The following is a 14,709-nucleotide window of genomic DNA, read 5'->3' on the forward strand; positions in this document are numbered from 1 at the left end:
CCCGCCGGAAAATCACGATGGCAGACTATTTTGTGTTCTCGACAAAAAATATACACGATGTCATTTAAAATCCTGGAGGAAAACTATCTTCCTCCAGCATATCAGACTGCAACTGTCGGAGGAAAAATAGCCCAATGTGATGACGCCCATAGACCCCTGGTGTGATGCGACTGTATCACGATGGCCTTACACGTGTGCAGTACCCCCTCTCGTCCGCCTCCCGTTTTCTTTTTCGGTCTTTTTTGCCCGCACGCATTCCGTTTTCATTACACCTCATTATCTCCTCCGGGGCGATGACGACGCGGGCGAGGGGGCGGGCGCTGGCCTCGGGGAGTGGGCGACAGGGGATTCTAGTCAGAAGATGAAGGGGAGATGAGCCAAGCTGAATTGGGTCGTTTAACAATTACCACTGCAGAACTGAACAGCGTTTCATAAGTATGGAAGTTCACTTCATAAGTATGGAAGTCCAACTGAAGAAAACCAGAAATATATATATATATATATATATATATATATATATATATATATATATATATATATATATATATATATATATATATATATATATATATTTTTTTTTTTTATTTATTTTTTTTTTTTTTTTTGACATTACACCTGCTTTCTCACCAAACCGGATTAACCCACAGAAGCTGTATAGTCCCTCAGGAGATAGGCCGGTCATGCAGTGGACCATTAAGGTTGAACTACATAACTACACCTTTCCCTTAACTTCGGCCACCCTCCCCCCTCTCCCTCGCAGCCATGTTGTAGTTACGCACATAGACGCTTTGATCGAAATGAAAGACACATAATCGTCTATGTATTCCAAAAATTGAGAAAAATGAAAAAAGAAATAAAGAAAAAATGAAAATACTTTGATAGAATGGAAGCAGAGACGCAGTCTGGAAGAAGACGTGGGGCAGACCCTGCCTAGCAAGACAAAGTCACTGTGTGTGTGTGTGTGTGTGTGTGTGTTTGCGCGCATGCGTATAAGTGTATGTGTGCATGTGTATCATTGTGTGTGTGTGTGTATGCATGTATGAAATGTGTGTGTGTGCGCGCACATGCGTATAAATGTGTGTGTGTGTTCGCTTGCGTATAAGCGTGTGTGTGTATGTGTATCTGTGTGTGTGTGTATCCATGTGTAAAACGTGTGTGTGCGCGCGCTCATGGGTATAAGTGTGTGTGTGCATGTGTGTGTGTGTTCGTTTGCATATAAGCGTGTGTGTGTGTGCATGTGTATATGTGTGTTTGTGTATGTGTATAAGTGTGTATGTGCATGTGTACAAGTGTGTGTGTTTGTGCATGTGTACAAGTTTGTGTGTTTGTGCATTGACGGAATCCCGCCATCTCCTTCGTCAGAGCAATTAAATCACCTTGAGGTCCTTCCCAGCCCGACCGACCGACGTCCACATAGTACACACACACACACACACACACACACACACACACACACACACACACACACACACACACACATACACATAGTGCACACGGGGAGGCGGTCGCATTTATCACATGCTCGCCCCGCCTCGCCCTCGCGTCTTGCAGCAGAAAAAAAAAACAAAACTTCACGTCCTTCCAGCTTACCCAACCTTGATTTTAGCTCCTATGCGCTCTCTCTCTCTCTCTCTCTCTCTCTCTCTCTCTCTCTCTCTCTCTCTCTCTCTCTCTCTCTCTCTCTCTCTCTCCGTCCCTCTCGCTTTCTCTCTCCGTCCCTCTCTCTCTCTCCCCTGTCTCTCTCCCCTGTCTCTCTCTCTCCCTCCGTCCCCCCTCTCCCTCCGTCCCCCCTCTCCCTCCGTCCCTCCCTCTCCCTCCGTCCCTCCCTCCCTCTCCCTCCCTCCGTCCCTCCCTATCCCTCCGTCCCTCCCTCTCACTGCACGCGTACGCGTGTTTGCGTAATTGTGTCCCTGTATGTCTGTACCTAACTGTATTAACGAAACCCTAGTATACAGGAAAAGAGCAACGAGAATTGGGTCCTGTTTCTTACTCTTCAGCTATCATGTGTGTGTGTGTGTGTGTGTGTGTGTGTCTCCCCTTCTGCCAGCTTTTTGTATTTGTTGCAGTAGTTCTTCATCCGGTACCTCACCTTTCCCTCCCCTCCCCTCCGACACTCCCCCGCCTCCTCCCCCCTCTTCCCTTGCTCTCAACGGTCGAAGTCATTACTGGATCACGGCGGTTCCGGTGAGGGAACACCCTCCTCCTCTTCCTCCTCCTCCTCCTCCTCTTCCTCCTCCTCCTCCTCCTCCTCCTCCTCCTCCTCCTCCTCCCCCTCTTCCTCCTCCTCTTCCTCCTCCTCCTCCTCCTCCTCCTCCTCTTCCTGTTATTGACGATTGGGTATTTTTTTCGTCCGTGCGTACACACCTGTCCGGCTGTTTGTCCGTGTGTTACTCCCCTCCCCCCTTGTTGATTTAACAAAGGTGTTCTCAACCTTTTTTCCCGTTTTCTACGCACCCCGAGAGTTCCCAGCCCATCGACCCGTACCTCCATTAACCCGACACAGAATAGAAAACGGTAATATATTAAGACTAATTAAATGTACAATGGCCCCGCAATGGATATAAAATGGTTCAAATGGTAATGACTTTATTCATCAATTAAGGGTTCTCTCTCTGGATTGACGGAATTGACAGGACGGGAGACGGGAACGAGGAGTTGACGAAGAGCAAGAGACCTATTGGTCCGTACGTGGCTTTTCGGTACCTAACCTAATCTAATAATAGATTTTTTTCCCTTGTATACTATAGTGGTGCAAATAATTCTGATTGGGGATTTGTAGCTCAGTAAGCTTGGAAACTTCTTTTTTTAATATCTCTGTAGTCGAATAGTCAATGACGGATGGTAGACCATTCCACATATTAACAAGAGGAAGAGGAGGAGGAGGAGGGGTGGTTGGCGTCTCTGTGCACAGACAGTGACAAAAGTCACGAGGCTCTGCGGTTTCGTTGAAAACGAGTCTGAAATAATTGTGTAAATAAGCAGAAAGGTAATTCTTAAAGATGAATTGAGTGTGTTTACTTCGTATGTGCGATACACAAGATACGGGGTGTGCTTGTTGTGTATTATCTGTTTCCACCTGTGTGTGTGATTCACCATTCTCTTGGATCACGTGTTGGACTCGTGAGAGATATCATGTCTTGACAAACGATCTGCTTCTTCGTCTTCATTTTTTTCCATTATTCACTTCTTGTTTTGCTTCATTTTTTGTTTGTGTTTTTCTTCATTCTTTGATTTTTCATTTTTCTTTTCTTTTTCTTCATTGGATTTTTTTTTAAGTTTCTTCACATCTTAGAGGTAATTAAGATGGTACATACCTTGGGTGTGGGGGGTGAGGGACATCGTTAAGGGCGTGGAAATGGGCGTGGAGAGCAGGAGCTCCCTCCTGTTTGTCCCATCCCCTCCTCCTCCTTCTCCCCTCTCTCTCTCTCTCTCTCTCTCTCTCTCTCTCTCTTTCTCTCTCTCTCTCTCTCTCTGTCTTTCTCTCTCTCTCTCTCTCTCACACACACACACACACACACACACACACACACACATATATATATATATATATATATATATATATATATATATATATATATATATATATATACACACATACACACACTCTCTGTGGGGACAGAGCATTGACCCGAGCGTCTCAGGTCACCTGTGACGTACATAAACGTGTGGATCAAACATCAGCGAGTACCCATCGCCCCTCTCCCCCTCTCTTCTTCCTCTTCCTTCTTCTCCTCCCTTCTTCTCCTCCCTTCTTCTCCTCCCTTCTTCCTCCTCCCTTCTTTCTCCACCCTTCTTTCTCCACCCTCTTCTTCTTCCTCCCTCTTCCTCTCGACCTACCTCCTCTCGATCATCTCCCTTTCCTTCCCTCCTTCCTTCCCTCCTTCCATCCTTCCTTCTTTCCTTCTCTCCCTCCATCTTTCCTTCTTTCCTTCTCTCCCTCCATCTTTCCTTCTTTCTTTCTCTCCCTCCATCTTTTCTTCTTTCCTTCCTTCCCTTTTACCCTCCTTCCTTCCTTCTTTACTCCTTTCCCACCTTCCCTCCTTCCCTTCTTTCCTCCTTCCCACCTCTCCTATCCATCTCTCCATCTCACCTTCTTTCCTCACTCTCTCGCTCTTTCTTTTTTATCTCTCGCTCTCTTTCTTTTTTATCTCTCGCTCTCTTTCTTTTTTATCTCTCTCCCCCACGCCCCCGCCTCTCTTTTTCTCTCTCTTATTCTGTCTCTCCCTCTCCTCTCTCCCTCTCCCTCTCTTTCCTCTCCCTCTCTTTCCTCTCCCTCTCTTTCCTCTCCCTCTCTTTCCCTCTCCTCTCTCTCTCTCTCTCTCTCTCTCTCTCTCTCTCTCTCTCTCTCTCTCTCTCTCTCTCTCTCTCTCTCTCTCTCGTCTCCTGGTTTGCCTACTCCCTTGCTCATAGTGAAATATCACACACACACACACACACACCCCAATTCATTTTTTCCCCTGGACACAGACGGCCCGGGTGATGACGTCACGAGATCACGTGACGCCGCTTGGCGATGACGTCACGTGACGTCACGCGCGGGCGTGTGAATCCTTGAATGGACTTTAGTCCTCTTTGGTCACGCTTGAAGAGGCACGTGTTCGATGATCCGTCGTGAGATGCAATAATCCGTGTTACAAAAGATTACAAAGGCGGAGCATGCCGACAGGTGATCTTTTGGTCCATATCAGGGTCGGATGCGAAAAAAAATATGATAATGATAAATAGATAAATGAATAAATAAAAATATAATAAGATAAATAATAATAAAATAAATGCATAGGTATAGTTAAATAATAAACAAACAGGTAAATAGTAAATAATAATAAATTCACATATAACTAATAATAAATGAGAATCAAGCAAATAATAATAAACAAACAGACAAATGATAACAAAATAAATAAATAATATAAAATAAATGACAGTCATTACAGCATCTTGCTTAGGTGTTTATCTAAATGATTCTTAAAGCTTCGAACTGAACTACATTGCACTGCCTCTGCAGGAAGTTTATTCCATTCATTAACTACACGGTTGGCGAAGTTGTTTCTACCCACTTCCAAATTAAATCTATTCCCTGACAGTTTGAGACCATTGTTTCTTGTCGGATTCTCATTCAGTGTGAAAATTTTGTCACTTTTGATGTTATCAATTCCCTTTAGAATCTTAAAGACCTGTATCAAGTCACCTCTGAGTCTACGCTTTTTTAGGGAAAACAAACTCATATGTTTTAGTCAATTTTCGTATGATTTATTTTTGATATTTGGAATCAGTTTTGTGGCTCGCCGTTGTACTTTTTCCAATCTGTCAATGTCTTTAATGAGATTCGGTGACCATACGAAAACAACATATTCCAAATGTGGATGAACTAACGATTTATATAGCTTGTTAATGTGTGATGGACTTTTGAAGTCAAAAGATAGCTCAATCAGTCATAGAATCTTATTTGCTTTCCCAGAGGCTGAAATACACTGCTCAGATGATTTGAGATCGTTACTGATAATTACGCCGAAATCCTTTTCGCTATCCACTTTTGTTAACGAATTTCCAAATAACTTGTAATCGTACTTACTGTTATTTTTAACTATGTGCATTACCTTGTATTTACTTGTTAAATTTCATTAGCCATTTTTCAGACCATTGCTGTAATTTATCTAAATCTTCTCGAATATCTAATCGGTGATCATTTGCCATTCCGCTTAGTTTTGTATCATCAGCAAATTTTGAAACAATAGATTTTAGTCCGTGGTCTATACAGTACTACTGTGTAACAGTGTTCTATAGTATTGCTGGTGATGTTAGTATAATACTGAAATATACGTTTGCGGGGACAGTAGTATTGGGTCGAGCCAGTAGAGTCAGTATATCGAATTGGTATATTAAGTCAGCATGATTAAAAAGGATTACAAAGGCGGAGCATGCCGACAGGAGACCTTTTGATCCATATCTAGGTCGGATGAAAAAAAAAAAAAAAAAAAAAAAAAAAAATTAAAAATAAATTAAAAATATAATAATTTAAAAATAACAAATAAAATAAACAAATAAATGCATAGGTATATTTTAATAACAAACAAACAGGTAAATATTAAATGATTATAAATTGACATATAACTAATAATAAATGAAAATCAGACAGACAAATTATAACAAAAACAAAACAAATAATATAACATAAATTATAATCATTACAGCATCTTACTTAGGTATTTATCTAAATGATTCTTAAAGCTTCGAACTGAACTACATTGCACTACCTGTGCAGGAAGTTTATTCCATTCATTAACTACACGGTTCGCAAAGTTGTTTCTACCTACTTCCAAATTGAATCTATTTCCGGACAGTTTGAGACCATTGTTTCTTGTCTGATTCTCATTCAATGTGAAAATTTTGTAACTTTTGATGTCAATTCCCTTTAAAATCTTAAAGACCTGTATCAAGTCACCTCTGAGTCTACGCTTTTTTAGGGAAAACAGATTCATGTGCTCAAGTCGATTTTCGTATGATTTATTTTTGATATTTGGAATCAGTTTTGTGGCTCGCCGTTGTACTTTTTCCAGTCTGTCAATGTCTTTAATGAGATTCGGTGACCATACGGAAACAGCATATTCCAAATGTGGACGAACTAACGATTTATATAGCTTGTTAATGAGTGATGGACTTTTGAAATCAAAAGATCGCGCAATCAATCCCAGAATCTTATTTGCTTTCTCAGAGGCTGAAATACACTGCTTGGATGATTTGAGGTCGTTACTGATAATTACGCCGAGATCTTTTTCATTATCCACTTTTGTTAACGAATTTCCAAATAACTTGTAATCGTACTTACTGTTATTTTTACCTATGTGCATTACCTTGCATTTACTTGTGTTAAATTTCATTAGCCACTTTTCAGACCATTGCTGTAATTGAATATGTAATTGATATGATTAATCAGTATATTAAGTCAGCATGATTAATCAGTATATTAAGTCAATATATTCAGCCAGAGTATTTTGAGCCAGTATCGAATCCTTGTATTCAGTCAGTATATTAAGTCTATATTGAGTCAGTATATTAAGTCGTTATATCTCTTTTTCTTTCGTCTTTATCCTGGAGTGCCCGTTTCCCCACCCTACTCCCATTCCATCTTCTTCCTTCCTCTTCCCTAAACGCCTTTTGGGATTGGGGGAGTGGGGGGGGGGTGGCGCAAGGTTCATTGCCCCCTGGTCTCCCGAAAACAATTTTGTAAATTAATAAATAAATGGATAAATAAATGAAAATGATGATTATAATGACGACTGATGATGGCGAAGATGAGAATTAGGAAGAGAATAAGGATAGTAATGATAGTGAAAACAGTAATGAGTACAATAATAGTAATGATAATTATACTAATAATGATAATAATAAGTAATAAAAAGTTGGCGCCAGTCAAACTAATAAGGTAGCTTGTTTGGCACCGAAGGAAGTTTTTGTCGCCAACGCGGTGCCAGTGCCACGGAGGCGAATAGAATCGCCTGGCGCCAGGCAGAGGGGAACAGGAACAGTGTCAACCGGGACGGAAGGGGATCGTCGAGAGAAGCCAGTACTGACCCTTTGACTACGAAGGGTTGGGAGGGGGCAGACGGGGTGGGGGGGGGGTGCCCCGGAGATGAATGAAATAACCCGGCGTTAACCAGAATAAAATTGGCCTTTGCGTATCGATGTAGTTGATTATATATATATATTATATAATATATATATATATATATATATATATTATATATATATATATATATATATTATATAATATATATATATATAACATATTAATTATATGAAAGATAATGGAAGGTGAAATTTATAGGTATATTAGTAAAGTAGTTGTTGGTCTACCTTCATCTTTGGGCCATCCTCACTTTTTTTCACGGAAGTCATTCTCTAAAGCTCTCGCAGGAACCTCATTACCCCCATCTCCCCCTCCCCCTCCCCCTCCTAACCTATATCCGTTTCCTGCCCCCCTACTCCCCTCCCCCCTCTTCACGACATTTCGCCTGCTTGTGATTACTGTTGGCCTGCGCCCCCCACCCTCCCCCTCCCCCTGACGCGTTTGAATTTTCTTCCCAGAGAACTTCCTGCGCGGGCTGCGTGGTGTGGTTACCCGCCACCAGGACTACGACAAACAACCGTTGAGAATTGGGTTGCCCTCTGCTCACTCTAAGTTGCTCGGGGCCAAAGGGGTTCGAGTTCCGTGAACTGTTGGGACCCCCCCCCCTTTTATTTTTATTTTATTTTTATATATTTTATTTTATTTTATTTTTATTTTTTTGCTAAAAAGACGCTTCTGTTTTTTCAGGTAAGCTAGGAGGATTTGCTCTTTTATGGGGGAGGCCGAGGCTACAAGAGGATTGGGTGAGTATTTCCTGTTTTTTCTTCTAACTGTCAGCGGTGCTTAGTGTAGGCGTCCATACGGAAAAACGCCCATGTGTATAATAACAAAGGATTACAAAGGCGGAGCATGCCGACAGGAGACCTTTTGATCCATATCTAGGTCGGATGCAAAAAAAAAAAAAAAATCAATCAATAATAAAATAATAAATAAAAACTATAATAATTTAAATAACAAATAAAATACATAAATAAATGCATAGGTATAGTTAAAATAATAAACAAACAGGTAAATAGTAAATGATAATAAATTGACATATAACTAATAATAAATGAAAATCAGACAGACAAATTATAACAAAACAAAAACAAATAATATAACATAAATTATAATAATTACAGCATCTTACTTAGGTATTTATCTAAATGATTCTTAAAGCTTCGAACTGAACTACATTGCACTACCTGTGCAGGAAGTTTATTCCATTCATTAACTACACGGTTGGCAAAGTTGTTTCTACCTACTTCCAAATTGAATCTATTTCCGGACAGTTTGAGACCATTGTTTCTTTTCTGATTCTCATTCAATGTGAAAATTTTGTCACTTTTGATGTTGTCAATTCCATTTAAAATCTTAAAGACCTGTATCAAGTCACCTCTGAGTCTACGCTTTTTTAGGGAAAACAGATTCATGTGCTTTAGTCGATTTTCGTATGATTTATTTTTGATATTTGGAATCAGTTTTGTGGCTCGCCGTTGTACTTTTTCTAGTCTGTCAATGTCTTTAATGAGATTCGGTGACCATACGGAAACAGCATATTCCAAATGTGGACGAACTAACGATTTATATAGCTTGTTAATGAGTGATGGGCTTTTGAAATCAAAAGATCGCGCAATCACTCCCAGAATCTTATTTGCTTTCCCAGAGGCTGAAATACACTGCTTGGATGATTTGAGGTCGTTACTGATAATTACGCCGAGATCTTTTTCATTATCCACTTTTGTTAACGAATTTCCAAATAACTTGTAATCGTACTTACTGTTATTTTGACCTATGTGCATTACCTTGCATTTACTTGTGTTAAATTTCATTAGCCACTTTTCAGACCATTGCTGTAATTGATCTAAATCTTCTTGAATATCTAATTGGTTTGAGTGATCATTTGCCACTCCGCACAGTTTTGTATCATCAGCAAATTTGGAAACAGTAGATTTTAGTCCATGGTCTATATCATTTATATATACTATGAATAGAAGTGGACCAAGAACGGAACCCTGAGGAACTCCACTTGCAACACTTTTCCATCCAGAAGTTTTTCCATTTAAAACAACTCTCTGTTTTCGACCTTTCAACCAATTACTAGTCCAACCTAATAGGCTACCACTTATTCCATGCAAAGCTAATTTAGTAAGTAGTCTTTCGTGTGGGACGGTATCAAAAGCTTTTGCAAAGTCTAGATATATTAAATCTATATTGTTTCTTTTGTCATAATTCGAGATAACTATGTTGTAGAATTCGAGTAAGTCACGCAAGAACGTTTCCGTCTGAAACCATGCTGGCTATCATTTATCAAACGGTTACTTTCTAAATGATGTTCGATAGCATCTCTGATGATAGTTTCCATTATTTTTCCTACGATTGAAGTCAAACTTATAGGGCTATAGTTAGTTGGTTTCTTTTTGTCACCTTTTTTGAATATGGGAGTAACGTTAGCTAGCTTCCATTCTCTTGGGACATCTCCGGATATGATGGATTTCTTGAAAATAATTTCTAATGGAACAACAATCTCATTTTTCATTTCCTTTAAGATTCTTGGATGCCAACCGTCAGGCCCTGGTGTTTTATTAACTTTGAGTTTGTCTATACACCTTTTCATTTTTTCTTTTGTTATATTTACCGTAGTGAGTAAGTTTACCCCAGACTTTTCACAGGTTTCAGTTTGGAATTCACTTTGAGGTGTTTCGTTTACGAATACCGAGCTAAGATAATTGTTTAAGATATTACACATTCCTTCATTTGAATATTCAAGTTGACCGTCAGCAGATAATAGTGGACCAATGTGATTCCTAACAACCTTTTTATCTCTAATGTAACTATAGAATTCTTTGGGATTCTCTTTGGATTTATCAGCGATGTTCATTTCGTATTGTCGTTTTCTTTTTCTTATTGCACAGACACACACACACACACACACACACACACACACACACACACACACACACACACACACAAGTAGTATGTGTGTGTGTGTGTGTAATGTTACAGCATTACCCATAGATCGGGCATGTATGAGCTCTGAGCTCTCATCCGGGAGGCTAATAGCTGTCGATCACAAGTCCAACTCGTGATTATTCTCTCTCTCTCTCTCTTCCTCACACATACACGCACGCACACACACCACACATACACGCGCACCACAAACACACACACAAACACACACACACACACACACACACACACACACACACACACACACACACACACACACACACACCACACATACACGCGCACCACAAACACACACACACACACACACACACACACACACACACACACACACACACACACACACACACACACACACACACACACACACACACACACACACAAACACACTCACACACATATTTACACATACACGTGCCGGAAGATTATGAAGAAACAAAGCTCTCCGTGTTGATGCATCAATTTGGGGCATAAGGGAGACGAGTAGGGAGTTCCATAAAAGTATTATCGATTTAAAACCAAAGGAAGCAAGTCCACTTGTGGAGCACTTTTGTACTACACAATAAGACAAATAATTATGTAAACAGGCATGAGAGAGCGCGTACACACACACACACACACACACACACACACACACACACACACACACACACACTCACACGTGTGTCTGATGGGTATATAATTGTTATTGCAACTGAATAGAGCGGATATAGTTGCAGAGGATATGATCATACCTCGTAGAAACACACACACACACACACACACACACACACACACACACACACACACACACACACACACACACACACACACACACACACACACACAGAGAGAGAGAGAGAGAGAGAGAGAGAGAAAGAGACCAAAGGTTACAAGGGAAGGGTGGTTAGGTGGGGGGAAGGGAGTGTATAGGTTACAGGTTGTTTGTAGGTGCTGCTACCAGGTTGTGGGTGTGGCATGCGACCCGTGGCGCCGCCCTGCGATCCGCAGCCACGGGCAACAGGTGGGTCTCAAAGAACAGTTCCTTGCGCGGCGCCAGACACTCCACACGCCAACCTCGTCCTCGTCCTCGTCCTCGTCCTCGTCAGGGGGTCTTGGCGCCAACACTCCCTCCCTCCCTCCCTCCCTCACTCACCCTCTCACCCTCCTGACGATGTGGACTGCGTTGTAGGTTAGGTTCTTGTCGGTGGTGCCCTGCGGTGGTGCGCGCGCGTGTGACGCCGGCTTCTTCGTGACGTCTTTGAGTGCGACTTTTATTTGGTGAATCGAAGTGTCTTAAGGTGTGACTTAGTGTCGTCGACATCGATCTGAAGGTTCTGTGACTTCGTGTAGTGGTTGGTGATAGCAGGAGACACAACACTGTGATGCGGGTTTTAGTTTTTGTGGCTTAGAGTGAATTGTGACTTGTGTCTTGTGAGTTAGTGACGGATATTCGGCGTTCGGTCAACGTAATGTGCATTGGCTAGGTCTTGGGTGTGTTAAGGCGGTATCACATTGGGCTGTTTTTCCTTCAGTTTTTGGAGCAGGTTTCCTCCAGCATATCAAATGACATTCTGTGTGTTCTTATTGAGAAAACAAAATACTTTGCATTAGTGGTTTTAAGGATCTAGAGGTGGCTGGTATCACCGAGAAATCGGAGGTTGGGGAAAAAATAGCCCATTTAGACTGCCAAACGGTTTGACAAACCCGGTTTGTCAAACAAGTGTTTGAAGTGATGTTTGACCGTGTGAATAGGGTATTTAGTTGTCAAACACGTTCGACAAACGTGTTTGACTACCAAATACCCCCATTCACACGGTCAAACATCACTTCAAACACTTGTCTGACAAACCGGGTTTGTCAAACTGTTTGACCGTGTAAATGGCCCTTTAGCCTGTGTATCGTCGGCGACAGGCAGGTGTTTGTTCCAGCCGTTGCTTCCGCCACGCTTGGCGGTCGCTGGTAACATAGTACGAAGATTTAAACAGGCAGGGGAGGGGTTATGTTTTTGTCATTATTATTATTTATTTATTATTATTTATTATTATTATGATGTATTATTATTATTTATTATTATTATTATTAGTATTTATTATTTATTATTATTTATTATTATTTATTATTATTGTTATTGTTATTATTATTTTTGCTTTCGTTTGGGATCAGTCTCCTCTGATTTAATTTCCTAATTTCATTATTTTTTTTATTATTATTCGTTGTTGTCTTGTACACAGACACGTCACCTTGAAGAACTTGTAGGTCAATCTGGTGAATGTTGATTGATAGAAATGGAATTTATTCACAAGAAATAATTAACAAATACCAATATAGTAAAATCGAATTAATTTAGCTAATTTCAGATATGAGTTTTAAGTTCGCTTGATAAACTCTATTGGCCTTGAATAATAAGATAAAAAAGATTACATAAAGTTATAGTTTTAAGTAATATTTGATTCGGTTGACGTTGAACTGATGACGTCATGTCGTAGGGAGCGATACCTTTTGTAACTTTCATGTTGTCAAGATTTTTTCATTTCTCCGAGTAGTGTGTGTAAACCAACTTTATAATGACATTAAGTTCTGTGATATTTGATCTTCGAAGACGAATGTAGATATTGGCTTCAGAAGTGTGTATAAGGAACTTGAGGATTATAGACAAAGTGAGAACGAAAAGTCGTTGTCTTCTGAATTTAGTCGTTTACTCGCCAGCCCTCGAATCTTATGTATTTACTTATTTATTTATTCATTTACATATTTATTTAATCATCTACTTGTTTATTTATTTATTCATTTGTTTTAATGTATTTATTTGTTTAATCGTTTCTACTTGCACATTGTTTTTATAACATTGTCGTGCGTTTTTAGTTATTTATTCGTGCGTCAGTCACCCGTTTTCTATGAGGTTCTCCTCGTAGATCTTCTTTGTTTCGTGCGAGGAGTTTGACGCTCCGAAACTCGTTTCGTAATTCTAACTCCGCATCACTCGTACATACTTGGACGTATGTGTTGGGAACGTTCTAGACGGCTTTCTGAACTTAATAAGCGGAATCTTCAAAAGCATTTGTCTGTGTTGGAATACGTTTTTGATCAAATATTAAGTTATTTGGTTTTCAGTGTGTGTGTGTGCGTGCGTGCGTGCGTGCGTGGGTAAGTGTTTCAGCTAACTATTTGATACCCTGTTGGGATCTCTTGGGAAGTCTGTGTACGAGCTAAGGCTGTGTGTGTGTGCGTGCGTGCGTGCGTGCGTGCGCGCGCGCGCGTGTGCGTGTGGGTATGACACCTAAATTTACCTTCAACTGCCGAAAATTGCGAGGTAAATAATATTTACAGTGTTGCCCATAGGATAGCCCAGGAGCCAATGATGGCGGTGCTAGAGACTTGGTCACGTGACTTTGGATGTCTAAGAGTCGTTAGTGACGTCACCGGAAGTGGCGTTGTGAACCCGCACCGGGCAGGACTTCCTCTTGAGTGGTGAGCGTTGACCTCGCGCTGAATAAAATCACCTGGCGGCAGGAGCGAATCAGAAGGAGGCGATCAAAATCGTTCCTTTGGTTACGGTGACGACCTCCCCCACTCACCCTTCACCCCCACTCACCCTTCACCCCCACTCACCCTTCACCCCCACTTACCCTTCACTCTAACTCCCACTCACCCGTCACCCCCATTCACCCTTCACCCCCCACTTACCCTTCACCCCCACTGACCCTTCACCCCCACTCACCCTTCACCCCCACTCACCCTGCACCCCCACTCACCCTGCACCCCCACTCACCCTGCACCCCCATTCACCTCTCACCCCCACTCACCTCTCACCCCCACTCACCTTTCCCCCCCACCCACCTTTCCCCCCCACCCACCCTTCCCCGACTCCCACCCTTCCCCGACTCCCATTCACCCCCACTTACTCTTGACCCCCCACTCACCCTTGACCCCCCACTCACCCTTGACCGCCTTCTGATGAGTGAAATTGGACAGTGACAGGTGTACTAAAAGCCTGAGTATGCGCCCCGGGGTGGAGGGGTCGACATTCATGTGAAATGCTCAGCTGGAAGTGCCTCAGCGACTCGCCTGTGCCTTGCCGAGCCTGCCAATCCTTCAACGCCCTTCGGCACGCCCTCCGAAGCGCCAAGGGCGTCTTCCTCCCGCTGACGCCGCCC

General features: G+C 41.7%; 1 protein-coding gene across 13 annotated transcripts in view; it reads left to right on the top strand.

Moving 5' to 3' along the window:
* Nucleotides 1–14,709, top strand: part of loco (regulator of G protein signaling family member locomotion defects) — a 248,221-nt gene that overhangs the window by 41,447 nt on the left and 192,065 nt on the right. Inside the window, exon 1 of one of the 13 annotated variants that reach the window (XM_076206035.1) lies at nucleotides 14,549–14,709. This exon is cut by the window's right edge and continues 2,658 nt beyond it. The exons of the other annotated variants lie outside the window; for them this stretch is intronic. Coding sequence (XP_076062150.1) covers nucleotides 14,590–14,709 — 120 coding nt within the window. The 5' untranslated portion in view covers nucleotides 14,549–14,589. Of the gene's footprint in view, nucleotides 1–14,548 lie in introns of those variants that run through there. 13 annotated transcript variants of the gene reach the window in all.

This window comes from Oratosquilla oratoria, chromosome 22 (assembly GCF_046742065.1).
Source record: "Oratosquilla oratoria isolate Oo_2021 chromosome 22, ASM4674206v1, whole genome shotgun sequence".
Taxonomy (NCBI): domain Eukaryota; kingdom Metazoa; phylum Arthropoda; class Malacostraca; order Stomatopoda; family Squillidae; genus Oratosquilla; species Oratosquilla oratoria.